Genomic DNA, 27,617 nt, shown 5'->3' with positions numbered 1-27,617 from the left:
TGACAGCCTGTCGTTAACGTTATCGTTATCACCGTCTAATTGATATTGCTGATGGACCGTGCGTGTCTCCGGTGTAAACTGACTGATCAAGCATGATAAGTCCCAAGAGAAGTTCCTGTCTGCCCTCTTGTGTTAGTAAAATATAACAGAACTGAACGTAAAAAAATATTCTTTGCAGTGACGTCATACTTTACGTCTGGCCTTGCGGTGACGTACAATACATGCGACGACTCCTCATGTTACGTTTTCGCTGAAATTTTGCCGCACTAATTTTGTTTTGTAAATAATTACATAAGACGTAAAATACCCGCAAAACAGTCTTGACATGAATAGTCGGTTGCAAGAAATACGAGAAAGGCAGAAGCTCCGACGACAGCTTCTCGCACAACAGGTAAAGAATGCAACTTTTTGTTTGCTTCACAAAGCCAGTGTTAGCGAACGTGACCAAAATAATGCTGGTAACGTTAGTGTTTATCAATGTAGATTGGGATTATTTAGGTGACGTTAAGGTTTTGTTTTGCAGCTCGGGGCAGAGAGTCCAGACAGCATTGGTGCAGTTCTCAGCAGTAAAGACGACCTGAAAGAGATCGAAGAGACGAGAGAAACATGCAGGCATGACTGATTTTTAAAAACACATGCTTAGAATATATGAACAGAAAGTAAAGAGACCTGTCACTCAAATTCCACCTGATGCTGTATTGCTTCAATATAAAATCAATTTACTGATCTTTATTATGGTGCTGTAGGTCATCATTTGATACATCAGTTCCCTCTGTAAAAAGAAAGAACGAGGGTGAGGATCCAGAAGAGGATGTGGAGCAAAAGGAGCAGAAGGTGAATTGATGCTCCTCAGTAGCTGTAATTATGAGATTATATAGTTAATAATATCATGTAAGGGCTGTATGTAACTGATCTTGGATCTGCTGTATGATGTTACAGGAAGTTGTTGAGCCTCAGCAGCAGGAAGAGAGCGGGCCGTATGAAGAGGTGTACAAAGACTCAAGCACATTCCTAAAGGTAGATTTATGCACACATTCATATAACACATTTAACACGTATATCGGCTGTGAATAATAATAAGGATTTGCTCTTAGTAATTCTCTTGCTCAGTAACTCATGCTTCATTGTCTGTTAATCCACAATCCTGGCATACATAATTCAAATTAAGAAAAAGTATTTGTCTTTAATATATGCAACTTGCTTCACCTCTGAAACAACGTATCTTTTTATGATCCAACAGTTATAATAAAGTTGACTATCCTGTTTCACTTTGTGAATTTTTTCATAGTTCTGTTCTTATCATTTATTAAAAATAAATTATGTGTGTACTACTGATATAAGATACATTTATGTATACGATATAATAACTATTAATGACATACTGTATAAGCCTATAGATCAAGCTCATCACATTTTTATCTCAAAGGGGACACAGAGTCTAAATCCTCACAATGACTACTGCCAGCACTTCGTAGACACAGGCCATAGACCTCAAAACTTCATCCGAGATGGAGGTAATTGTTCAGATCTCTATCTGGGGTTGTTTATTTTTCCCTTATGTGCTTTTTCCCCAACTCTAAGGTTAGTTATCTACCTGAATACTTTTCTCATCTTTAGGTTTGGCGGACAGGTTTGAAGAGTACCCCAAACAAAGAGAGCTAATCCGGCTAAAAGATGAGCTCATTGCTGCCACCAACACCCCACCCATGTAAGAGAACCTACTGTCATGAATAGAAACCGAGACAATCTTTTTCAGACACTGTAACATTAAGATATGTTTTTATTCTCCTTATATTCCACCCACTTTTTTTTTTTTTGCATACTATATGTACAGTTGTGGCTAAAGTCTGACAGTCAAAGTCTCATTTAAAAATATGGTTATAGACAGGGTTAAGATTATAAAACTGTAAAGCCAATAAATAATAATAGTTTACTATTTGTTGCTTACTCGGTTCACAGTAGGGTTTCATAACGATTAATCGCGATTAATCTATTGCAGAATAAAAGTTTTTGTTTACATCATAAATATGTGTGTACTGTTCATAATAAATTTGTATAAATAAATACACACACATGCATATATTTAAGAAATGTTTACATGTGTATATACATTTGTATATTTATGTATAATTTATATTATACTTAATATATAAATATTAGGGCTGGGTATCGATTCAGAAGTTCCAGATAGATTCTATTTCAATAGGCTTTATGCCCAGCTGCACTACTTCCTGAACTTCAGCCAGCTCCTTGTTTCCTGTCTTCCATTATTGGACAAACTGATTAATCTTGGTGTGCCTGACCTCAGTAGTAAAACACATCTTTTTTTTACTACTGAGGTCAGGCACACCTGGATTAATCAGTTTGTCCAATAATGGCAGACAGGAAACAAGGAGCTGGCTGAAGTTCAGGAAGTAGTGCAGCTGGGCATAAAGCCTGTTCACAAACTATCAAACCGATTCAATTCTCGATTCGATTTTCAATTCCAATTCTCAAAAAGATTTTTATACTTGATTCAACTCAATGAATAAAGATTTAATACAAATACTATATTTATAAAAAAGAACCGTGAACATAAGTTTACAAGGGTAATAAAAAGAAATTAAGAGTCACAAATCTGTATATTAAACTCTTTCATTTTAGGTACACTTGGGTACATTGGGGATTTGTGGCCTTTGAAAATCGATTTTGAATCAACCACGTCAAAAAATGATTAATCGAAAAATCTATTTTTTTGCCCAACCCAATATATATATATATTTTTTTTTTCTTCTTAAAATTATACATTCATGTGTGCATATTTATATATATACAGTACATAATTATTATTCACAGTTCACACACATATATGATATAAACAAAAACCTTTATTCTGCAATAGATTAATTTGTTTATAGATTAACCCATTTATGAGGCAAAAATATGTTTATTTTGTGTGTATTTTGTTCTTTTAAAGTGCAAAACAATCATGTTTTGGTCTCTACTGTATCTCATTTGCAGGTGTTCATGAATATTTTGTTTGTTTGTGAGCCAGGTATCTGCAGGCAGATATGGACACGTTTGATCTGAGAGATCTGGGGTGTAAGTTTGATGTGATTCTGATAGAGCCCCCATTAGAGGAATATTACAGAGAGTCAGGCATCATTGCCAACGAGCGCTTTTGGAATTGGGATGATGTGAGTTGCTGCAAATTTTTTCTTAAATTGTACCATATGTGTGGTTTGAAAAAAACATGCATATGGCACTTGCCAAATGCGTCCCTATTTGTGCGTATTTTTATATAATAAATGCTGAAATGTTTTATTTTCTGCTTTTTATGACTAATGAAGATCATGAAGCTGGATATAGAAGAAATATCAGCTATTCGCTCTTTTGTCTTCCTTTGGTGTGGATCAGGAGAAGGCCTTGATCTCGGTCGAATGGTACACAAACTCACATGCTCAAATCACCTCTCCTGTTCATAATCCTGTGCTTAAAGGCCAAGTGCACAATGTTTGAAAGCCAGTGTTGATATTTGAAATCACCTGAACATACACGCCACTACCCCAATTTAATCTGGACCTTCTTTTGATAGACCCGCCCCACACATACGCAACCCCCGCAAGGATGTCGGTTAGTAGAGACATTCCTTACTGCTGATTGGCTACAAGTGTGTTTTGGTAGTCGGCCCGACTCCCTATTCCAAAGCTTTTTTCAAATATTGTGCACTCCACCTTTAATGCGAGATATTTCAAGAAATGTTTCTATCTGTTTTCTTTTTGTGATTCAGTTCTGTATAAAGTATTACTTTCCTGTGTTTTTACTGATTTAGAGCTATACGATTATGTTAACTTTGCATAAGAACGCTGTCTATATTTGATGTATACTAGCGTTACTTTGAGAGAGATAAAGTTTAGCAAAGGTTTGCAGCTCTCATCTTTAGGTCTGTCTTTGTGTCGTCTCTCACAGTGTCTCAGGAAGTGGGGTTTTAGGCGATGTGAGGACATTTGTTGGATCAAGACTAACAAAAACAACCCTGGCAAGACCAAAACGCTGGACCCTAAAGCTGTGTTCCAGAGGACCAAGGTAATAGACAATGTCAAGCCATATCTTTATTCGTCGCAGTGGTAGGCAAGACACAATAATGTGTTGCCGATAGTTGCACACTGATAGTTGCTTTGAGATAGAAATGCTTCATGTTGTTAAATTTTTCTGTCTTTTTCTGTGTGTACCCTCAGGAGCACTGTCTGATGGGCATCAAAGGAACAGTTAGACGGAGCACAGATGGCGACTTTATTCATGCTAATGTGGATATAGACTTGATCATTACAGAAGAGCCAGAGATGGGAAATATTGAGAAGCCAGTGGAGATTTTTCACATCATTGAACATTTCTGCCTCGGCCGTCGACGCCTGCACCTGTTCGGCAGAGACAGCACCATCAGACCAGGTTAGTTCATCCCAACTGAATAGGTTTGGGAGTGACAACCACATTTATTTAGTGAATCCTATTTTTTGCACCTCTGTAAACACTATGGGGATTTAAAGGTGGGGTGCATGATCGTTAAAAGCCAATTTTGACATTTGAAATCACCTAAATGAACACATCCCTACCCCAATAGAATCTGGACCTTCTTTTGATAGACCCGCCCCACACACACGCAAACCAGGCAATGATGTCGGTTAGTAGACACGCCCCTTACTGCTGATTGGCTACAAGTGTGTTTTGATACTAGGCCCGACTCCCTTTTCAAAAGTGTTGTTCAAAAATCACGCACCCCGCCTTTGATAAAAAAGTAATGAAGATTACATTAACCAAAAAGTTACAGTTAAACTGTAGTATGCACATGGAATTATTGCATAAATTAAAAGACAATGCTGTTTATTTATGGATTTAGTTTTTATGTGACACTTCATCTAATGTCATGTAATTCTTAGGTTGGCTGACTGTGGGTCCCACGCTGACCAATAGCAACTTTAATGCAGAAGCGTACTCTGGCCACTTTGGTGAGCCCAACTCTTATTTGTCTGGTTGTACTGAGGAAATTGAGAGACTCCGCCCCAAATCCCCACCTCCTAAATCCATGTCAGAAAGGGGTGGGGGGGCACAGCGAGGAGGAAGAGGCGGTCCATCTGCTGGAAGAGGAGATCGTGGTCGAGAGAGAAACAGGCCAAACTTCCGCGGAGATCGAGGTGGATTCAGAGGCCGGGGTGGTCCACATCGTGGATTTAATCCACGATAATGTACAGCATGCCTTTTTCATGTGACTGAAAGCAGAATTGTGATTTGATTTGTGATATTTTTGTATCTGAAACGTGAAATAAGTTTCCGTAGGATTTATATTGTTTAATTAGTGTATCATTTGTAGGAATACATTTTAATGAATGTTAAATTACATAATAGCAGAGCTAAGTAATAGCTCATCTGGGATGACAAACTCACAGATGCATTACAACGTTTTAACCTTATGACTCATTAAACCTACGTTTTATAATGAAAAAAAAATTAAAGCATTGTTTTGAATTTTTTATGATTTGTTCTTATATTTGCACATTTATTGAATTAGTTTATGTATAGGTTGACGCCGTCTTAGTTTGTTATGAGCCTATTTCCTGTGTTTCCTGTGGAGGGCAGCAAGGTTAAGTTTGGTAATTGTTTTTTAAGGGGCTTATTGCTTCTGTATGAGCAGATTTTTCAAAATGAAAACCAGGACATTTCTTGTCCAGGCGTTGATTATTACAATTTTGTTATTACCCATGAATTTAAACATTCAGTGGTATGCATTTCAACTTTTACACATGTAAATCTCAGTGGCGGCTCGTGACTGCGGAGGGGCGCTAATTCAAAATAAGTGTTCAGAGTGTCGTGTGTTTTCAAAATATGTGTTTGTTACATCATGTCATGTGAACCGTGTGCATCACGTGTTTTGTCAAAATAAGTGCCTGCTGCACACGCGTCAAAACCGTTTATGATAAAAGAGACGCTCACGTTCACAAAATACACGCAAGGCACTCCCTTAACAGTAAAGTCTGATTACACATGAGATTATGCCAGTATCTGTTAAAAGAGAGCGTCTCTTTTATCATAAACCCTTTAGATGCATCTGCAGCAGGCACTTATATTGACAAGACACGTGATGCACACAGGATCTCTCGATGCGCAGAACACATATTTTGAAATTACGAACCACACACATGACGGGCTACATACATGTTGTGACGACCTTCGCATCAAGCGCCCTCGAAAAAAGAAGTCACTGGCTGCCACTTATGAACCATGCCCTGTTGTACTATAAATTATATATTACTATGATCAAAGTACTTTTAGGAAAGTCGTGCCACTCGATGGACATTTTCAAGTCCTGTAGGGGGAATGAAAAATTGTAGCTCTAAAATTGCTCCTGACATCAACTCTACCATAACTTTTGTTTCTTAAGTTCAAATTGCACTAAAAACACATTTTTACTCAGCTACTGTGCATGTGCACAGGTTGTCAAATATCTTTGCTCTTTCCATGGCATTGAATAGTGCCCCATTTTTAAAGTTCCAAAAGAGCACCAATCTATCAAAAACTACATTTGATTGTTAAATGTAAAGTGATGGGTTTTTAAAATAAAAAAAATTATATTTTAACTTGACACACTTGTTTAAATGTGTAGATCTGTTACCGAAAGACAGTGATCATTGCCATGTTCAAAATATAAAAACCCATCACTTCGTCTCAGAAGACATTTAATTGCCAAATAGATTTGTTTTTGATGGATGGATGCACTTTTTGGAGATTTTTTTTAAATATGCTCAAATAGTCCCCTGTTATTGAAAGTTACCAAGGGGACTATGTTCTGGCACTGCGTAATATCATTGCGCCTGCTGCAGCCATGGTACTTGATTATTACACCGGAATGAGAGTATAGTTCCTAGCCATATCGGCCTAGAAAATCACAACTTTTAATTTTCCGTCGGTCTTAGTACACAATGTAACTACAGAAGAGTCAAGTTTTAAATAGGAAAAATATTGAAACTCTTTGGTCTCTTTATGAGTACGATGCTAATGGTCTAATCAGATTCAATGGATTATGCTAAGCTATGCTAAAAGTAGTACTGCCAGACCCAGAGATCGGCTGAAATGAATCCAAAATGGTAAAAATCAAATGTTTAACTCTGGGGGAGCTGGAAAATGAACATATTTTCAAAAAAGTGAAGTGTCCCTTTAAAAATCTGGCACTATCCAATGCCATATAAAGCTGGAAAGACCCAGAATATTTTTTTATTTAATTAAAGCCCAGATCTGAATCTCATTGAGATGCTGTGGGCTGATTTGAAACGGGCTGTACATGCAAGAAACCCATCAAATATCTCACAGCTAAAAAAAATGGCATTAAGGAGTGGGGCAAACTTTCCTCAGACCAATGTCAGAGACTGGTAGATGGCTACAAGTAGCGTCTCACTGAAGTAATTTCAGCCAAAGGGGGTAACACTCGCTATTAGAGGGCAGGGTGTCCTAACTTTTTCCTCTGTGACAATTCACATTTTTGTTAATCTTTTGTTTATTGAGTAAAACTATGTCAGTTTTTCTGGTTAACCTGCAACTAAATCACTTTCTTTTCCAGACAAAAAATAAAAACAAAATGAAATCCAGTGATATGTAAATATTTCTTAATAAAGAACAGAAAATGTAATGGGGTGTCCTAATTTTTTCACATGACTGCATAATAACAGCTTTAGGTTTGTGAAGCAAAATTTCTAAAGTTTTAGGCTAAACATTTTCAACTAATGATGACAAATAACTATTACAGTTGTCTCTGCACTGCTGTCAAGGCATTAAAACTTAAAATAACCTCCAGACAAACACCTGCTGTCTGTTTGAATGCAATGTGCATAACACAGGCAACATTCATTTTAACTTATTAGAATCTGTTTAGCAATGGGCCTGCTGTCATTGTTTCACGCCAGCAAATACATTACCATCCCATATGTTAGTGTAGGCTACTGTTGCAACCCAAAGTCGAGATCAGCAAAATGCACTTCTTAAGCATTTAGCAGCTTGAGTGATGGTGCATTGTTTGATTTGAAATTCCAAGAAAGATGAATGACCCGTGGTGTCACCGGACACACCAATCTGTTCCTGATGCATTGAGAAATGGGTTAATGAGGAAAACCAAACTGTGTTTTTGGCACGCAGTGCATTATTAATTCAGCACACAGACATGTATAGCAGTGCGCACCAACATTATTTATTAAGCAGTCTCTCATCAACCATCATTTTCCCATTGTTTTGTTCTACTAAACAGTTAAAGGAATAGTTCACCCAAAAAGTCATCATTTTCTAATCCTCGTGTTGTTCTGATGGTAAGCTGATTGACCATTGACTTGAAAACAAATATTATGGAAGTATTGTGATAAATGATGATAAGCACACAGTTGACGGAAACCATTAAATGCCATCGTAGTTGTTTTCCTACTATGGAAGTCAACTGTTACAATGTGCTTACCATCATTTATCAAAATATCTTCTTTTGTGTTCATCAGGAAAAAGAAATACATACAGGTTTAGAACAACAAAAGGATGAGAAAACGATGACACTAAAAAAATGTCAAACAAAGGCAGCATAGGCATAAGGAACCACATGGGTGGGGCTTAATTAGACTCAGTCAATTGGCTGTCAACTTCATAAAAGTTTTGAGTTAATGGAAACTACTGCATTGATGTGGTGGTAACTGAGGGAGGCTGAACTCAGATCAGTTTTGTGCCCTAAGCAATGAATCATTCAGCATGATGAATGCAAACGTCAGGCTAATTGTGTCTCATTGGAACCGATGTACGTCAAGCATGAGAGGCTTTCGGATGGGCAGAAATTAAGCGTTACTCTGGAGTCTGCTTATTCTTAATGCCAACAGCCTGTTCTTTAACTAAACTTCACTCACACAGCATGCAAAAAGTGGTTAAGAGATACGACAAACACACTTGAAAGATCCTGACACACAACCTGTCATAAAAACAGCACAATCTACTTTGTCTCAAACCTCAACAGAAACGAAAGTGGAGTGTTTCAATCTGTGTCTATGTGTAATAGAGAAGTAGTGATAAGCTGCTGATAGCTGAGTTACTATCTTTTGAGAGATTCACACTGTTGACAAGAGCAAGTGTGTTTGTTGTCCTAGTGACACATGATCTCAGAGCCAGAATGAGAGAGAGATCATCTCATCCACACGTACTGTACTCATCTTCATGCCTGTTGCCAAGCCGGGTGCATTTACATTATGAGAGGTATGTATTGAAATTGAACAAAATTTAAGTATTTTATGGGGGATTTTTTTAAGTGAGTGCATTTAGCTGACTTAATTTGAGAATTTAGAATTTTTATTATTTCTTGTTAAAGCATAACACACTAAAATGATCTGATAATGACCTTGGATGTATTTGTGTAATGTAAGATGCGTGTGGTAATAGTTTATAAAGATATAGTGATGTGTTATTTTAATGATGTGTTGAGATTTTTAATAAAAGTTGGCTAAGTTACTTTCGAGAATTACAGTTCTTAAATACTAGTTTGGTAAAAGCTACTCTCAGAAAATTGTATCTTGATGTCTTATGTCACTTCATATTTCAATGAAATCGAGCAATGCATTTTTTATAAAAATGCTGATTCTATCAACATAAATGGGGAAGTTTTAATTGTTGGGTATAACAGACAAAAAAAGATTTGGTAACACTTTACAATAAGGTTCATTAGTTAACCTTAGTTAATGTATTAACTAATTTGAACAAACCATGAGCAATACATTTGTTACATTATTTATTAATCTTTGTTAATGTTAGTTAATAAAAATTTAATCTTTAATTGTTTGTTCATGTTAGTTCAGAGTGCATTAACTAATGTTAACAAGATTTTAATAAAGTATTAGTAATTGTTGAAATTAACATTAACAAAGATTAATAAATGCTGTATAAGTGCAGTTCATGTTAACTAATGTAGCTAATTTATGTTAACTAATTAACCTTATTGTTAAGTGTTACCAAAGATTTTAAGCGGTTTATGCTTATAATAAGTAAAAATATGCCCATGGGGTAAGAGAAAAAAAACTTCAATTCAATTTAAGTTCAATTTAAGGCAATTTTTTTACTTTTTTAAGTACTAACCTCTTGATTTTCATAATTTATTTGAGTAAAAAGGGCTTAAAGGAAAACACCACCTTTTTTAAATATTTTACTTTGTTCTTACCTCAACTTAGACGAATGAATACATAATTATCTTTTTTCAATGCATGCACTTAATCTTTGTACAGCGTGTCATGAATGTGTTAGCATTTAGCCTAGCCCCATTCATTCCTTAGGATCCAAACAGAGATGAATTTAGAAGCCACCAAACACTTATCCATATTTAAAGACCTTTAAATGAGTAGTTACAGGTGTAAGTATGGTGGCACGAAATTAAACGTAGCGATTTTTAAGCGGATAAAAAATGTGAACTATATTCTATGGAAGAAGAGCACTTAATCTGCAGCACTTCCACCTCGGCGTGCAACAACATAATCACTCCTGACTACTCCCCCTCTCGCTCAATATTACTGCACCCGAGGTCGGAGTGCTGCAAACTAAAGCCGACGGTATACTAGGGATGTCCGCGTATGCGTGCCTCCCGCATCACATCATTTTCAACAGCGCATGCGCGTGAAAATATTTAGACAGGACACTCCACTACAAACAATTATACAAAGGAAATAGAAAGCATTTGCACACACACTTTCGTTTTTTTTCTTTCATTTTTACTTCTTCCAAGAACAGAAAGCTGTGGAGAATGTTCGTTACCATAATGTTTGATTCCTGTTTTTTGTTGTCTTGTTGTTTGTTCTAAACTGTGTTTGCAATGGTAGATAGGCTACTTTTATTCACCTATCCTAATGTTTTAATGTACTGTAAATGTCGCCAAATCAGTGCTGCCCTGACGACCTGGAAGAGTAATAATTTGAATAAGAAATCATTTGTACTGTATTGCGTATAGTGTCGAACGCGGCCATCCGCGTGTAGCCGCGGGGGGTATACTTGGAAAGCTTCGCGGACGCGTGCGGGCGTGAGCTAAACGCGGAAAAAAGGTATACCCTGGCCTTAAGTGCTCTTCCACCATACAATATAGTTATCATTTTTTTATCCTTTAAAAAATCACCTAGTTTCATTTTGTGCCACCATACTTATTCATGTAACTACTCATGTAACAGTCTTTAAATAGGGAAAACCACTTTGTTTACCAAGTAAATGTATCTCAATTTAAGAATTTTTAGATATTTGTACTAAAAGCAGGGGTAATTGTGACATTCAAGCAAATGTTTATATATAGGATGTTTATTTATTTATTCAATCCATGGACAGAGTTATTCTAATTGAAGAATATACACACTGTAAAAATAAATGCAGCATTTTTGTGAAATCAACATATATTTTTTTGTTACTTCAAATTAACAAATTAAGTTAAACAATTGTGACAAGTAATGATAGGGAGGTTACAATTGACTTGCAAAACCAAGTACTTTGAACTTTATGCTGCTTTTTTTACAGTGAAGGAGAAATATGTTTCTAAATGATGTTTTATGAATCAGCATGAATCACTAAAATAAATTTGTTTTTATGTTTAATTATGTTTTCAGAGATTTTGGCTCCACTGGAACTGTAAAACTGACTTTTAGCTTCACTTTGGATTAAAATATGCCTCACATCCCCTCACTGAATTTACTGGATCAAGAATCAGCCCCTAAAAATAAAGTACACGCTCCATCTTCTCCTAAGGGACCCACAGAAAAAATATGTACTCACTCCCTTAAAAAGCCTGCTACAGTGCCCTTAGTAAGGAACGTAGTCAGGATGGAGAGGGAGAAAGGCCATTTGGGATTCCCTGACTCCGTGTACTCTCAAGCTGCAGCTATTTTCCAGAAGACTCATGCCGAGAAAGACCTTGTGCGCGGATTCATTCGCTATGGGTCCAGTGGTGTAGAAGATAGCTCTGGATTTGTTGCCGGTGGTGATGCCGGCGTCAATCAGAATGAGCACTGGGCGTATGATCTGGCATTTAACGCCCTAAAATGTAAGTGACAAAATAAACTTCACTTTCATTTTATGACGACCATATTACAATTATACTAGGTCTCAAATGAGTATGACAGTGAAACTATATTTATTTTTATCATTCTTCTTCAGGAGTGTGTAAAACATCTCATGCATAAGCAGCTTAAAGTATAAGTTGTTCAAAACAATGTAAAAACAGTGTCATAAAAACAGTGCTGGCAAGAACTATTGTATCCAGATTATCCTTGGTTTACAGTGTGCAGTAAATGCCCCTCTTGGTTACTGATGTCATTCTATTTGTGACCCACAAATCCATAACATCAATTATTCAGCTACTCTGACACAGGACTCAAGAGGTGCAATGAGGACGGGTCATAAACTGGCATTCCTGTTAGTCAGAATATACAGCCACTCTGAATGTTGCTTCAAAAACATGAATTCAACAAGATTTTTTTTTTATATTGGACTTGTTTTTAGTTTTGTTTTATAACAATTCTGCTCTCCATTCTTTGTTCCCTGTCATTCTCCTCTGTCATCTTTCCCAGTCTTCCCTCTCGCCCCCACCATCTCTCTCTCACCATCTCTCTCTCTCTCTCTCTCTCTCTCTCTCTCTTTCTCTCTCTCTCTCTCTCTCTCTCTTATCTATTCCCTCACTTTCTCAAACTTCTTGCTTAGGGGAAGCACTTTTAACTTTTTTTTTAAGGACATCCCTTTGCTCTTAAGTGTAGTGCAGGCATGTCAGATCAGACAGTGTTGATTTACTCCTGTAACATTTTAATGGATTGAACCTGAGCATGAGGTCAGTTTGCCTTGAGGGATTCAAAACCAATAAAATAATGTTACATCTATAGCGGGATTATGTATAAATTATGTTCAGTTCGTGTGGAATTTAACATATCGCACAAAAAACTACCATACAAGCCTATGATTAAAGAAACCAACAGCTTATAAAGATGCAACACACCTACTACAGTTTTGAAATTTGACTATTTTAAAGACAGCATGAGGGCAGACGGCTCTCCTGATTTTGGTCCTGAAATTCAGTCAAACTAAGTTGGAATCCTGCTGCTTTAAATTCAGTTTTCTAACTCTCTCACATCGTTGCTGTTGGGTATTTAGGTTCTCTGGAGTATATGACTGGGCTTTTAGCTCTTAGTCTTATTGGTGTGCTGTTGCGTTACAACCAATCTTTGCTGTACAGATAGAAACTGTTGTTGTGTTTGAAATAGTGGTCTTGATTCTGAGACCTTTCAAAAGTAGTCTGGCTTGGATCTTGGCTTATGGTCTTGGGGTACTGGTAAAATGTTTTTTTTTTTTGAAGGTCTGAAATAGACCTTTAACCCTGATTTGATTAAAAGTCAATCTTGCTATCTAACCCCCTACTAGTATCTCACTCTCCCATTCGCAGACCAAGACCTTCTAGAAGACATCCTGATTGACAGCCTCTTTTACCGTTCACAGCAAATGGTGAGTCTGCAATGATAGATTTTATATTTTTTTATCTTTTAATCTTGATTGCTTTGAATGTGATTCATGTGTTTGTATATTGTATATGTTCAGCCAGATGACCTTATGGCTCTTGTGATGGTCTTACTCTATGACATTCTGAACAGAAAGTTCCAACCCAGAGAACCAATGAAAAAAGCAGAGGGGGGACTTATAAAGGAAGTAAGGCAGGTAGAGGACAGCCTGTATAGGTAATTCGGAAATTCATTCAGCCTTTATTCTGTTAAAGTGAATGAGATCTCAACAAATTATGCCAACAATTGTCTCATGTTTTATTAATGACCTTTTTTTAGAAGAAAGATAAATGATAATGTTGATATTTTAATGAAATATGTTTTGTTACTGCGTAAAACCTGTACTATGTTACTTACTTACTTACTTACTTTTATATTGATACAATGCAATCAATATATGTTTTCTAATTACACAAAAAAAATGTATGCACATTTTTGGTGCAATTTATGACTCTTTACATGTTGATTGATCTCATGCGCAGACCTGGAAGAGAGATGCAATATAGTCAATACGGGAAGTGATTTAGTGCATTTATTAGAGTTTCAGTATCTTTGAAGCTAAGTGCAGGTAGTAATCCGGCAATGTTGCGCAGGTGGTAGAATGCAATCTTAGTTCTTGAGCCTATATTCACGGATGAGTCAAATAATACTCCTACATTTCTAATAAGTTGATTTGGAGTTAGTGTGATTCCATCAATAAATAAGCTTTGTGCGGGGATTTTTAGAATGGATGGTGAACCAACTAGAGGTAGAAGATAGACATTAAAGAAAACCGGACCAAGGACAGATCCTTGAGGGACACCTTGAGAGAGAGAACAGAGAGAGGATTTGAAATTTTGAAGGGTGACAAAATATTTTCTATCAGTGAGGTAGGATGTGAACCAAGACAAAGCAGTACCATTAATGCTAATTGATGACAGCCGTGATATCAGCATGTGGTGGGATATCGAAAGCAGCTGTTTAATCCAGCAAAATCAGAACAGAAATATATCCAGAATCAGAAGATGTGAGAAGATCATTGGTGATTTTTAATAGAGCCATTTCTGTGCTGTGTCCTTTCCGAAAACCAGACTGATAGGGATCATGGAAGTTATTGGAAGAAAGGTGTGAGTGAAGTTGCGATGCAACTACTTTTTCGAGCAGTTTAGAAACAAAGGGAAGAAGAAAATACAATTCATTGTTTGGAGATTGTTAATGGACGTTTCTAGTGGTAAGTTTGTGTTTTTTTCAGTCTGGACCTGCAAAATGTAACTGTAAGTCAATGTAGAACTTCAACCTAAACCCTAGTAGTCATTTTTTTTTGTTTATGGACAAGATTTTCCTCTTTCTTTTTTTCGTGTCATTGAGCACAAATGTATTTTTGTACTCAGCACAAATTTCTATATATTGTTTTTTGTGTCATTTTATGTATTGGTTTGTCCAATTTATTTTTATCTTTAAACTATTGTTGCTTGAGGTTGGGGTTAGATTTGGGTTAGGAATCGGATGTCATTTTATGTATTGGTTTCTAAACTTTTTTCAGATATTTAAACTATTGTAGCTTGAGGTTAGGCTTAGAGCTGGGCTATGGGTTAGGACAGTGTTTCTCCAACTTTTTTGCCATTGCCCACTTTGGAGTCCGAGCCCCACTTGTCGGCCCACACTTGTTGCCCCAAATGGTAATCAACCAGGCTTTAAGTTTAACTGTTGTTTAATCACATCATATTTTAAAACATAATAGAATTAAACACTTTCAATAGAATAAAATAAACGCGCAAATGTATTATCACTTTGCATATAATAAGACTTTGTTCAAAAGTAAATAATAGTAATGTAACCGGGTTTGTATTTTGTCTCATACTTCTTTTCGGTTGGGTTTTCGGTTGATAAGGTCCACTGTCTGTCTTTTCTCTGCAGGTACCAAATCTCTAGTTTTCAGTCTTTGTCACTTCTGATGTTAATTCATAATTGTAGGCGATGGTTCTGCGTGCCATTTTCTTCACAAACATATGTTATTTTAACTTAGGCTTATTTTTAAATGTGTCGTTTTAAGTGTTTGGTCAATAAAGGAATTAATAGAGATCACAAAAATGACAAAATTTCCTTCCGTTTTTCATGCCCCATTGTACTGGTCCTATTCCCCATCAGTGGGGCCCGCCCCTTGAGGGTATCTGAAATGTAACAGAGAATGAAGTATTTGTGTAGCTTAAATGTTTCATGTTAAGAAAACGTGAGTCAAACATGTGGAACCACTGTCCATGATTTAATCATATTCAACCAAAGAGCTATTTATGTGTTTTTTCAGTTTTGAGGCATTTTGGAGTTTGTTGCCTCAAGGCAGCATTGTACTATGGGTCCAATTTCATGCAATGAGTTTTAATATAAAAAAAAACATCAATCTGCCTTAAGTAGTTAGAGAAGATATTTGCATTACTCTTTGAAATCTTTTAATGTATTACATTTACATGTTACATCCAGGGTTCTAAATTAACTTTTTTGACCACCAGCCAAAGTGGCAGGTAACTTTTTGAAGTTACCAGCCAATCAGTATTTCCACTAGCCAAATTTTTCCCGGTGAAAATAAAAGAAATTTAGAGTGCCACTGAATGCAACAATGATTATTTTTTCTTTCGAATGCATGCAACAATCCTGACAAAACATGACAACATGTTTGTGATGAAACATAAGCTTTCTTCATTTCTCTGTTGATAGACATAAAGCTTTACTGGGGCACAGGCCCCCCATTTTTTTTCACTTTTTTGAAAGCCTGCTGTGTGCAAGAAAGGGGCAACACTTCTTTACAATATCCTTTGCTTAACACACTATTCTACAGTGCAACAGGTACTGCGAAAGATAAATATGTAGTTAAAAATATTTAAGTGTAATATTCAACATACCTAACATTATTAACATGTTTGGAGGCATAAATGGCATAACATGTTTGGTAATAATAATGACAGCAGAGAAATATTTTCTACATTATACAATGATAGCAATGATTGATAACTTATTTTTACAAGAATATTTTAAGAAACCAGTCATTTTATGACTGCTATATTAAATAATCTCAGTCATAGTTACTGCTAACTGTTATGTAAGTTAGTGTCCTAGAGTTAAATATTAGTAAACTAAATATTAATTTCATATCTGAAAATATAGAACAGTATAACGCATAAATCTGTTGATTTTCTCAGCAACAATGCAATTCTATAGACTTGACAAGAGGTTTTCCTGAGATTTTTCCTCTAATGTTTGAGACCTGACAGGCTGAGGATGTTGTTTGTCTTCCATTTAACTCATCATCTCTCCCACGCCCGCCGACAGGGGGGGACAAACGGGTCTGTTGTCCCGGGCCCAGGGTGGGGGGGGGGCCCAGAGTGGGGGCCCAGAACTGGAACCTATGGAATAATTGATAAAAAATAAAGAAAATATTTGATTTGAAGTTCAGTACGCTCAAAATGTCCTGTCAGACTCAGCACAAGTCCGGTGCTCAAAAAATAAAAGAAAAAAATAAAATATAGGCCTTATAGAGGAAAATTGAATTCCTAATTATTCCCATTAGGAATCTGTGACCGCAGATATAGTCACTGCATCGCGTGTGTTTAGAAGTCTGTGCTGTTTGCTGTGAGGTTTTTATGAGAGAAAGCACAAACTATTTAATATTTAATATGTAAAACTTGAATTTGAAATAAAACTTTCCGCGGAGAAGATAATGAATTCGCTATCTTCTCTATTGCTAAGTGACGCGACAATTATTTATTATTTCAAATCCGTTTACAAGATAAATATACATGGTGTTGTTAAACAGATGAAATTATCTTGATATAGGCTACATTCATTATGAGAAGCCTTTTCTTTTTACTGTTACACTGTAGACAGTAATATATGTAATTTATATAAAACTCTATGGTCGTGACAGCACATTGTTCATTATCTGTTGGTTCATGTTGGTCCAGTTTAATTCAGGTTTAATAAAATGTAATTATAAAATATTTTATTGTTTTATAATATTCACAGCGCACATTCTCTCAGATCGTTTTAAAACATTTTTAATTATTCTGCAAAATTCCGCATAGATTTTGCAAAAGAAATCCGCAGAAATAGCAAAAAATATCTCCTTACACAGATTCCTTACACAGCTGTACTACTCTTGCAGCAATTAAAGCAGTTCAGATTTGTTTTAAATGGCAAAATAGTTATATTTCTTTTTTTATTTACATTTTAGAGTATTTTTGTTTGTTCCAACAAGCGGTTCGCAGCCGACAGCAAGATGACGACATGTTTGATGAATTGAACTCTTAAATCAACACTTCACTTGTCTATAGGAATAACTATATAAAATATATTTTTTCAGCATATCACAATGTTAGTTTAAACGTTTATTATAAACACACTATTTTTAAAAAGCGGAGGCAGATTGCTCTGCTGCTCGCAGCTGCAACGGGTGCAAAAATAAAAAAATGAAAAGGGCTATAGCTACAAAACGAAACGAAATAAACATGAAACGAATAAACATGCAACCTGCCTTATCTTACAACTTCGCTATGCATTAATATATGTATTATAGATTATGTCTTGGATGCTGTTTGCATAGATTATGCGCAGTATCCAAGGTTTTAATCTAGTCCTCCATTAATATTTTTTCCCGGTACGGTGAAGGTCCTGCTGTTAAATAAGCAACAGCTGCATTGTAAATGTGTGGCTGGCTGTGCTTATAGCGGACTCGTGCTATAGTTAAAAGTCTTACTACGTTTGTTTTGCAATCATCGTCTGTCAAAATGTTATTTTAATTAAATTGAAAAATATAAAAAGATGGAGAAGCCTAAATAAGCCTGAGGTCCGCCCGCCTATCAGCAGCTGTGACGTTAAAATTGGCCGAAACCCGACCTGAGGGGTGTAAAAAGGTCGGGTCGGGCTTGGGCTGAAATGCAGGGCTCTACTCTCAGTTGCATTCATTGAGAAAAATGTAATGCATGCTCATCATGAAAGCTCTTTACAAAATAATATTCCTCTGGGCTTTTGGTTCAAAGGCGTGCATGTTTAGAGAAATATTGATTGAGTTATATGTTTACTTCAAATTTCTAAAGAGAGGAGTAATATTTATTCAATTTTTAGTCCAAACACGGCATAGTATTAGCTGAGGTTGTTTTACTGATATTTCCAATAGTCTGTTCATAATTTATACGTGATTATGATATTTTGTGTTAGTATACAGCGTCAGTACACTGAAAAAAATTATTCATTGAATTTAATCCGTTTTTTAAGGTAAGTGGTTGCAATCAATTTATTTAAGCTACATTTAAACAAAAGTTTTATATTTTATTTTACTTTACTAATCTTTTTGTTTAAATGTAGCTTAAATAAATTGATTGCAACCACTTACCTTAAAAAAATTATTAAATTCAATGAATCATTTTTTTCAGTGTACTACATTTAAAGGTGCAGTGTGTACATTTTAGAAGCATCTAGTGGTGAGGTTGCAAATTGCAACCAACGGCTCAATCCACTGCTCCCCCCTCGCTTTTGAAATGCATAGAGAAGCTACAGTAAAACATGTCATCGTCAGAGACAACTTAATAAAAAAAGTTTGTCTGTTAAAGGTTTCTGTAGAAACATGACGGCACAAAATGGCGACCTCCACGTAAGGGGACCCTCTGTGTATGTAGATAAAAACGTCTCATTCTAATGTAATAAAAACATAACGGTTCATTATAAAAAGGTCTTTATACACCCCTGATAATATAGTTTTGTATATTATTTTGCATTTCTGTCAAGAGATCCTTCTAAAAATTACGAACGGCACCTTTAACTAAATGTTTTATACAATGTATAATATGCAATATTCGTGGGTCCTGAATCTGATAACGCCAAATGTCTTGTTACCTGTAAAAAGTAAGGGGTGGGGGGCCCTCTAAGATTATCTTGTCCCGGGCCCAGGCAAGACTGTCAGCTGGCCTGATCTCTCCTTTCTTCTTCCATTTCCCTGCTTTGCACAAAACATTTTGATGTACATCTACAGAAGCCAATAATGATCGAGTCAAAATAAGATTATCAGTATTATTAAGAAACATACTTCTCGTCATGTTTTCATAAATACTCATTCGCGTGGCGTACCCTTTTGGATGCAGTTGCGTGCGCGGATGAACGCAAAGAAGCGCGTGGACATGGATACATGCGTGCACGCATCAGTGCGACTGCTTCATCGCTTTACAAGCGTAAATTGGGTAACTACATTGCATATAGATCTGTTTTGCCGCTATTATCTTTGTAAAGGAATACACTAGTTAACTGCTAAAATTTAAACTTGAGATTTACACCGGAGCACATGCCCCACCCCTGTGTGTCTATCCTCCCTGCTCTGCCCGTTCGTTCTCCTTCATCCTTTAGTTTTCTGGTGGACGCGGTCAGTTCGTTTCCATGGTTTCTCGCGCTGGTTTCGCTGCAAACTGCGCGCAGGCAATTGGTGTATTAAACATCATCACGTAGCATTACGGCACAGTGTTCATGTAGGAAGTACTGCCAGAGGGATAAATGACCGAGAACAGAGCTTTATGTATCAAGCATGCAATGCCTCATGCATCACCGGCCAAACTGGCTAGTAAGTTTTTATTAACACCCGCCAAAATGAATTTTAACCCGCATTTGGCGGGTTGGCGGGTGTTAATTTAGAACCCTGGTTACATCTAATCAAAAGTCAAGCTGTTTTTATAGTTGTTGCCTTCAGGCAATATTGTACCATTGCACATCCCCGACTTCTTCTGCTTATTTACATGCAACATATATAACATAATTTATTTTGATAAAACATACGTTAAAGGTTGAGAAAATATTGCTTCACATGTGAATGCATGCATGCTAAAAAGAATGTTCCCAGTAAATCATGTAACTTGTAAAACCCAGTTAAAACCCTAGTCATTTTTTGTTTTCTATATAAAATCTTCCTATATAATGTAAATAACATTATGTGAAAAAAAACCTTGATATCTTTATTATTGAATAAGTAAGGTCATGTCAAAAATTGAAATAAAATGATAATGAATGAAACTGAATGAAATCAACCTTTGATCAAATTATCAAAATATAAGACGTTCAGGCAGGGTCACATATTATCTTTTTTTTTTTTTTTTGCTAACTACTATGCCCTTCCCTCTTGGTAAAGAGCTCATGATGTGGGTGTTGGATTTTATTTTAGCAAGCCAAAAATTCTTGCCTGCAGGCAACACTGTCCCATTGTGGGTTAAGTATCCTGAGCTGTAAAAGAGCAATATCTGAGCAATAAATCCTCTTGTGGTGTTTCTTAAGTCTTTGAAGAAATCTACAGCTTGTGGGACTTAAAAACCTAGAAACTGTCTTAGAAATTGTGTGTTTGTGTGTATTTCAGGTTCAAGACAAAACTGGACGCCTGTCTGGCTCACTGTAGAATAAAGCAGAATTTGATAACCATTGATAACTTCCTGCCACAGGTTGTCAGGGGAAAACATCGAAGAAAGCAAACACTACCTCTCTACGCATGGATCAACACCCTTAAAGCGAGGTGAAGTGTGTGCATATTATTTTTAAATGTTAAATGTATTATTTAGCATGTACACCTGTCATATGTTTGTTTACTTGTCTATACAGCATCGAAAACGTGTGTGAGGTTCTGAGGACAGAAGGTTATACTCGGGTGGATTCACACACACAGCTTTTAGGAAATGTGTTTTGTAAAGACAGACACTGCTCTAATGTACTACTGTTTCCCAGAAGTGTCCAAAAACGACTGGAGAAATGCAAACTTATAACAGAATACATACTCATAATACAGGTAACAGAACTTATTCTTACTTAAAATACTGGGATGTTAAAATATGTGACCAAGCCTGTCATTTTTGTGATTTAGGGTTTTCTACATAAAATCATCCTATAATATAAAAAAAAACATTTTGTGAAAATAGAACCTTCTTTAATATAAAAGCTTTCTTTTAAATATCTTTAATATTGACTCATGTCAAAGATTGAAATTAATGTGAAAGCTAAATTTCACAGACAGGGGACACATGGTTGGGTCAAATTATGGACCTTTTATAGGTTTATCCAAAGATGTTTTCATATTACGGGCTGAAAACAACCCAGCATATTCTAGAGTATGTCAAACATGTACATGCATATGTGTTTACAAACCCAGGATAAATCTCGCAGTCTTGTAGCATGTGCGGTTCGTCCACTGTTAGCAGAAAAGAGTGATGTTATGATGGTGGGGTCCTTCTCCACTCTTACTGTGGCCCATGTGGCTGTCCAAGCTGCTGCCCGGTCTGGATCTGTACGTGTATGTGGGGTCTTTAACCCCACATTTCAAGAGGAATTACAAACAACTTTGTCCTCTATTGGCTGCACAAGTGAGTGTTACTTTACCAAATGCTCATAAATAAATATGTGTTTTTCAAAATGTATAGTTTCATATCACGAACAATGGACGGAATTGAAAATTGTACAACTTTAATGAACTTGCGATTACAATTAATTACAATTTTCTTGACTTGTGAGGAGTTGCTATAATTATAAATATAAAGTTGCATTTTATTTAAAGGCGGGGTGCATGATCCCTGAAAGCCGATGTTGATATTTGAAATCACCTAAACAAACAAGCCCCATTCCCAATAGAATCTGGACTTCTCTTGACAGTATATTGAAATTACAGTAGATTTCTGAGGTGTTATGTATCTTTTTTTCAGATGTAAAACTGTTGTCTGATGACTTTCATGAGCTGAATGAATGGGATTCACGCATTCAGAAGGTTCAGGTGATTGTTCTGCTTCCACAGTGTTCGGCATCAGCACTGTGCAACCCTGTTGAGTTCATCCTCAATGAAAATGGAGGTACGGCAATACAAAGAGGATTAAAATACACCAAAAATAAAATAAAATCAATGCATGTTTGAAACTTTTTCTATTAAAGGGACACTCCATTTATATATATTAGTTTTTTACCATTTTGAAATCCATTCAGCCGATCTCCGGGTCTGGCGCTACCACTTTTAGCATAGCTTAGCATAATCCATTGAATCTGATTAGAAATAATCAAGGACTTTGCTGCCGTAACATGGCTGCAGGATGCACAATGATATTACGCAGCGCCTGAAAATAGCCCCCTTAGTAACTTTCAAGCAGGGGACTTTTTTAATATCATTGCACCTCCTGCAGCCATGTTACGGCAGCAAAGTCCTTGATTATTACACCAGAGTGAGGGTATAGTTCCTAACCATATCTGCCTAGAAAATCGCAACTTTTATTTTTCTGACGATCTTAGTACACAATGTAACTACAGAAGAGTCAAGTTTTAAATAGGAAAAAAATTGAAACTCTCTGGTTATTTTTTGTGTGCAATGCTAATGGTGTAATCAGATTCAATGGATTATGCTAAGCTATGCTAAAAGTGCTAGCGCCAGACCCGGAGATCAGCTGAATGGATTCCAAAATGGTAAAAATCAAATATTTGACTCTAGGGGAGTTGGAAAATGAAAATATTTTCAAAAAAGTGTTGCATTAGTATTCTGTTTTACAGATAGAGGGCTGCTACATGGTTTATCTAAAGGTAGCATCTCTGACAGTAAGCTGGAGGAATTGGTTGCCAAACAGATGCAATACCTCAGCCGTGCGCTCACCTGTGAGTCACACACACACGCACACACACGATCATTGACATCAAAATTAACATCCCTAAAGCTCTGACTAAGTGAGAATGAGAAAACAATATGTGGGAACAATCTCCATATATCTTCCATTTCTTTCTACTTTAGTTTAATATTGCACATATTTAGAAATGATGTGTGTTATGATGTGTTGCTGAACCACAGCTTCTAAGGTGAAAGCTGTTGTGTACTGCACATGCTCGGTGTATCCAGAGGAGAATGAACTACTGGTGAAGAGAGCGCTGGAAAAGGCAGAAAGTAAAGCAAAAGCACTTCCCTTCAGGTACACACACACACTCACGCTGTCCAGATATTAAATCCTTCCTTTCACACACCACTAACTATAAGGATTTAAAGTTGCTGTATCCATGGAAACAGCAGTTAATCCACCATAAGGGACAGGGAGTTAGGATATGGCGGGGGGGGGTGAGTTATGACAAATGAATATGGTTGATTTACTGTAAGTGTGCTAAATTTACTCTTATACTTTCAGGCTGGTTAGTGCAGGATGGGGCGACAGGGAAGAGAAATTTTTCAAAACAGAAGCATCTGACTCCACAAATGGCTGCTTTCTCTGCGTGATGAAGCGAGGGGTGAGCAAAACAGAATGAATTGAAGGAAAAGAGATTTAAAAAACTTTGATATAATGGCAGTTTATATTCATAATAGACCTTTAGAAACAGAACAGTTTTGTAATTTATTAACTCAATCTCATGGCAATTGATACGTATGTTATGAGGTGGCTAATTTGTATGAATTCGTACAGTAAGACCAAATGCATAGGTTTTTGTATTAATTGCTTTCGCCCCGTGACATTTGGTTTTAGGGGTGGGGTATCATTATTGTTGTTTTCTTATGTTTTTGCACAATTCACTTTGTACGAATCATACGAATTCGACAACTTGTAAACTATTGTATGTATGAATTCCCACAAGACCCGCTTGAAATTATGCATTATGCTTGTCATGTTTTTAATTATTTATTTTTTAAAGAAAAGTAATAAGAAATGTGTACACACCCATACACACACACACACACACACACACACACACTCTCATGTCCTAAATACTAGCAGCATAGGCTATCTCCGGTTCTCACTAAATAATGAACACTTCTGTCTGATTACATTAGCATCCATTGAGGAACACACAGTGCAGAAGAAACAAAGTTATCTGCGGAAGGCCATATATAACTGTATCAAGTACACTCCTAAATAAAGGTTTTAAAGGGGACATTTCACAAGACTTTTAAGATGTCAAATAAATCTTTGGTGTCCCCGGAGTACATATGTGAAGTTTTAGCTCAAAATATCAAATGGATAATTTATTATAGCATGTGAAAATTGACACTTTTAGGTGCAAGCAAAAATTTTGTGTGTCCTTTTAAATTTAAATGAGCTGATCTCTGTACTAAATGGCAGTGCAGTGGCTGGATAGTGCAGATTAAGGGGCAGTATTATCCCCTTCTGACATCACAAGGGGAGCTAAATTCCAATGACCTATTTTTGATTTACAGAGAATGGTTTACCAAAACTAAGTTACTGGGTTGATCTTTTTCTAATTTTCTAGGTTGATTGAAGCACTGGGGACCCAATTATAGCACTTAAACATGGAAAAAGTCAGATTTTCATGATATGTCCCCATTAAAAGGTTCTTTGCTGGGCTGTATGGTTCCATAAACATGCACCGAACCATTCTGTTGCACGAAAGGTTCCTTATAGTGAAAAACAGACTCTGGAAAAGTAAAAAGGAGCAGGTTGACTGAAAGGTTCTTTGGGGAACCCAAAAAGGTTCTATGGGGTAGCTAAAAAGAACTCTTTCTAGCACCTTCATTTTTAAGAGTGTAGTATCTTAAGGGTGCCCCCAATACAAGGGGGGCTTACTTATAAAATGCAACCTAAAAACATCCTAAATTTGATCTTATGTCCATTTCTCAAAATTACATGTGTGTGTGTGTGTGTGTGTGTGTGTGTGTGTGTGTGTGTGTGTGTGTGTGTGTGTGTGTGTGTGTGTGTGTGTGTGTGTGTGTGTGTGTGTGTGTGTGTGTGTGTGTACGTGTGATTCATAAAATGAACGTGTTCACAGAAAACGCAGGTACAGAAAGTGAAATCTATAAATTGCAAATGATCTTGACATTGTACGCAGCATAATAGTTCAAATCTCTGCATTGAAACGATGCCTAATTAATGTCATTGACATATAGAAGAGCAACTGGCAATGTTTTAAATCATTTTTGAGCAGCAAGAATTGCTTATATTTTCAAAAACCTGCAACAATCGGACAAGCAAAAGTACGTACGTCTGCTCAGACCCTGATGTAGCGCTGTTGTATAAGTTGTATAATTATGGACTTTGCCGTGGATTTTTGCATATGCACATTTTACAATCAAATCTGTGTGTATACATGTTTTATAGATGCTTTATAGGCCCCAGATACTTTGGCCACGTCAAATTCCTTTAGTTGGTTTTTCAAAAAATCCTGACAACAAAAATCAGCATTCTGATTAATTTAATTCATGCAGGTTCTAATCTATATGCACTAATGTACATACAAATATAAACATGTAAGAATCCTCTATGATCCCTTTTGAAAAATCCAAAACAAAACAAAGATCCAAATTTCAACAATTGATTTGTGAAAAACAATTTGTCTGTAGTATCTTATTTAAATTTCGCCTTTATAGTCCTGATGACATACAATAACATAAATCTCCACAATGAAGTACATATTTGGTCATGTTTGGGATGTACAGCCTGATCTCACGAGAAAACATACACTCTAAAAAACAAACGGTGCTATATAGCACCAAAACAGTTGCTTTGGATCGTAACGATAGAAGAACCATTTTTAGTGCCATATAGCACCGGTGAAGAACCAGTGAAGCACCAGTGAAGCACCAGTGAAGCACCTGTGTAGAACCATATAGTGCTATGTAGAACCATATGTGGTGCTATATGGCCCCTATATGGTTCTACACTGGTGCTTCACTGGTGCTTCACTGGTGCTTCACTGGTTCTTCACCGGTGCTATATGGCACTAAAATGGTTCTTCTATCGTTACGATCCAAAGCAATTGTTTTGGTGCTATATAGCACCGTTTGTTTTTTTAGAGTGTACATATTTTAAGAGTTGGCTAATTCGTATCAATTCATACGAAGTTAATCATGCAAAATCGTACGATTCTTATGAAAAAAACAACAACAACAAAACCGAACCCTAATCCCGCACCTAACCCCAACGTCACAGGGTCAAGGCAAATCGTACCAATATTTACGAATGTGGTCATATGAATTAATACAAATTAGCCAACTCGTAAAATGTGTACGAATTCTCATGAGATAGCGTTGGGATTTATTATTTGTGTAATAATTCTGCGTATATATGTGTCTTTGAGCAGGATCCAGCCGATGTGGAAACAGTGCAGGATATTTTGGCACGAGCTGCTGCTAAAGGTTTGCTGGGAGGGCTGATGCCTCCTGACCCTCTGAACGGAGAGAAACAGAAAAAGAGAAAAAAACAAAAAGATTCCTTACTAGCTCCTCCCTCGGTCTCTTTGATTAAGCCAATCACACCGGTGAAGACCAGTCTGAGTCTGGAGTACGACATACTTACCGCTTCTGCCAGACAAACTGAAACCATTCAAAATCACACTTCTCTGAATCACAGTCCCATAGATCAGATTTCAGTTATGGATGGCACTTCCAGCTCTACTAAACCTTCTTATGTTCAGTACCAAGCATCCAATGAAATAACTCAATATCCTACTGTTCAAAAGAAGCAATCAAAACCCCAGAAGCCTCATACTAAAGCTCCTAAGCAGTCTAGGAGAAAAAAGACGAGCAAGTCCCACACTAATAAAGAACATCAGAGCAGGACTCATCAGCCATCAAGCAAGAAACTGTTGCAGCTTCGGCCATCTCAACACACTACAGCACCTCCCAAACACAATTCTCAAACCAAACCGACTACTTTCAGAACTCCAGCGTCAACATACAGCAGAGCCGTATCTGAGGAAGCACTGATTTCATTACAGGAAGTGCTTAATCCGAAACAGGAAGTTATCGCATCAAAGGTTGTCAGGTTGGAAAAGGAGTTCTCTCTCCCTCCTGTTTCTCAGCTCAGTCGTGCACACCTCTCTTCATCCCTTAATCGTATGTACTCCTCCGCCTCCTCTAGTTTCTCCACCCCTCTTTCTTCAACCAGCAGTATCGGGAAGAGCCCAGACTCCATGGTTTCACATTCATGAGCATGGCGCTGAGCTACAAAATGTTCATTAATACACATCCCATTTATCCCATACAAAAGACACATTTTAAGAAGAAGCCTTTAATGTTATGAATGTTGATTTAACCCTAACTCTAAAAATGCTGGGTTGTTTCCACTTGGTCAAATATAGAAAAACACAACTGTTGTTTTA

General features: G+C 36.7%; 2 protein-coding genes across 2 annotated transcripts; both read left to right on the top strand.

The window, feature by feature from the left end:
- The first annotated feature begins 197 nt into the window (after nucleotides 1-197).
- On the top strand, nucleotides 198-5,512 carry mettl14 (methyltransferase 14, N6-adenosine-methyltransferase non-catalytic subunit). Its single transcript, XM_065254632.2, has 11 exons — nucleotides 198-391; nucleotides 524-612; nucleotides 747-834; nucleotides 940-1,017; nucleotides 1,427-1,514; nucleotides 1,618-1,708; nucleotides 3,035-3,176; nucleotides 3,330-3,422; nucleotides 3,949-4,065; nucleotides 4,218-4,428; nucleotides 4,917-5,512. Exons 1-11 carry the CDS (start codon nucleotides 326-328, stop codon nucleotides 5,219-5,221), a joined length of 1,368 nt encoding a protein of 455 aa, XP_065110704.1. The 5' UTR covers nucleotides 198-325; the 3' UTR covers nucleotides 5,222-5,512.
- A 3,600-nt stretch (nucleotides 5,513-9,112) lies between these two features.
- LOC135735532 (putative methyltransferase NSUN7) lies at nucleotides 9,113-27,519 on the top strand. Its single transcript, XM_073814562.1, has 12 exons — nucleotides 9,113-9,246; nucleotides 11,622-12,055; nucleotides 13,445-13,503; nucleotides 13,597-13,733; nucleotides 20,917-21,069; nucleotides 21,156-21,339; nucleotides 21,700-21,910; nucleotides 22,247-22,390; nucleotides 23,076-23,177; nucleotides 23,368-23,485; nucleotides 23,696-23,795; nucleotides 26,598-27,519. Exons 2-12 carry the CDS (start codon nucleotides 11,680-11,682, stop codon nucleotides 27,444-27,446), a joined length of 2,433 nt encoding a protein of 810 aa, XP_073670663.1. The 5' UTR covers nucleotides 9,113-9,246; nucleotides 11,622-11,679; the 3' UTR covers nucleotides 27,447-27,519.
- The last annotated feature ends 98 nt before the right edge of the window (nucleotides 27,520-27,617 follow it).

This window comes from Paramisgurnus dabryanus, chromosome 4 (genome assembly GCF_030506205.2).
Source record: "Paramisgurnus dabryanus chromosome 4, PD_genome_1.1, whole genome shotgun sequence".
Taxonomy (NCBI): domain Eukaryota; kingdom Metazoa; phylum Chordata; class Actinopteri; order Cypriniformes; family Cobitidae; genus Paramisgurnus; species Paramisgurnus dabryanus.
Note: the sequence above shows the minus strand (reverse complement) of the source record. Positions and strands in the feature narration are given on the sequence as shown.

Coding starts and splice junctions, on each gene's coding strand:
- mettl14 (XM_065254632.2), top strand. CDS start 326: ATGAATAGTCGGTTGCAAGAAATACGAGAAAGGCAGAAGCTCCGACGA. Junction 613..746: donor GAGACGAGAGAAACATGCAG/GCATGACTGATT, acceptor ATGGTGCTGTAG/GTCATCATTTGATACATCAG. Junction 1,709..3,034: donor GCCACCAACACCCCACCCAT/GTAAGAGAACCT, acceptor TTTGTGAGCCAG/GTATCTGCAGGCAGATATGG.
- LOC135735532 (XM_073814562.1), top strand. CDS start 11,680: ATGCCTCACATCCCCTCACTGAATTTACTGGATCAAGAATCAGCCCCT. Junction 12,056..13,444: donor GGCATTTAACGCCCTAAAAT/GTAAGTGACAAA, acceptor TCCCATTCGCAG/ACCAAGACCTTCTAGAAGAC. Junction 23,796..26,597: donor TCTGCGTGATGAAGCGAGGG/GTGAGCAAAACA, acceptor GTCTTTGAGCAG/GATCCAGCCGATGTGGAAAC.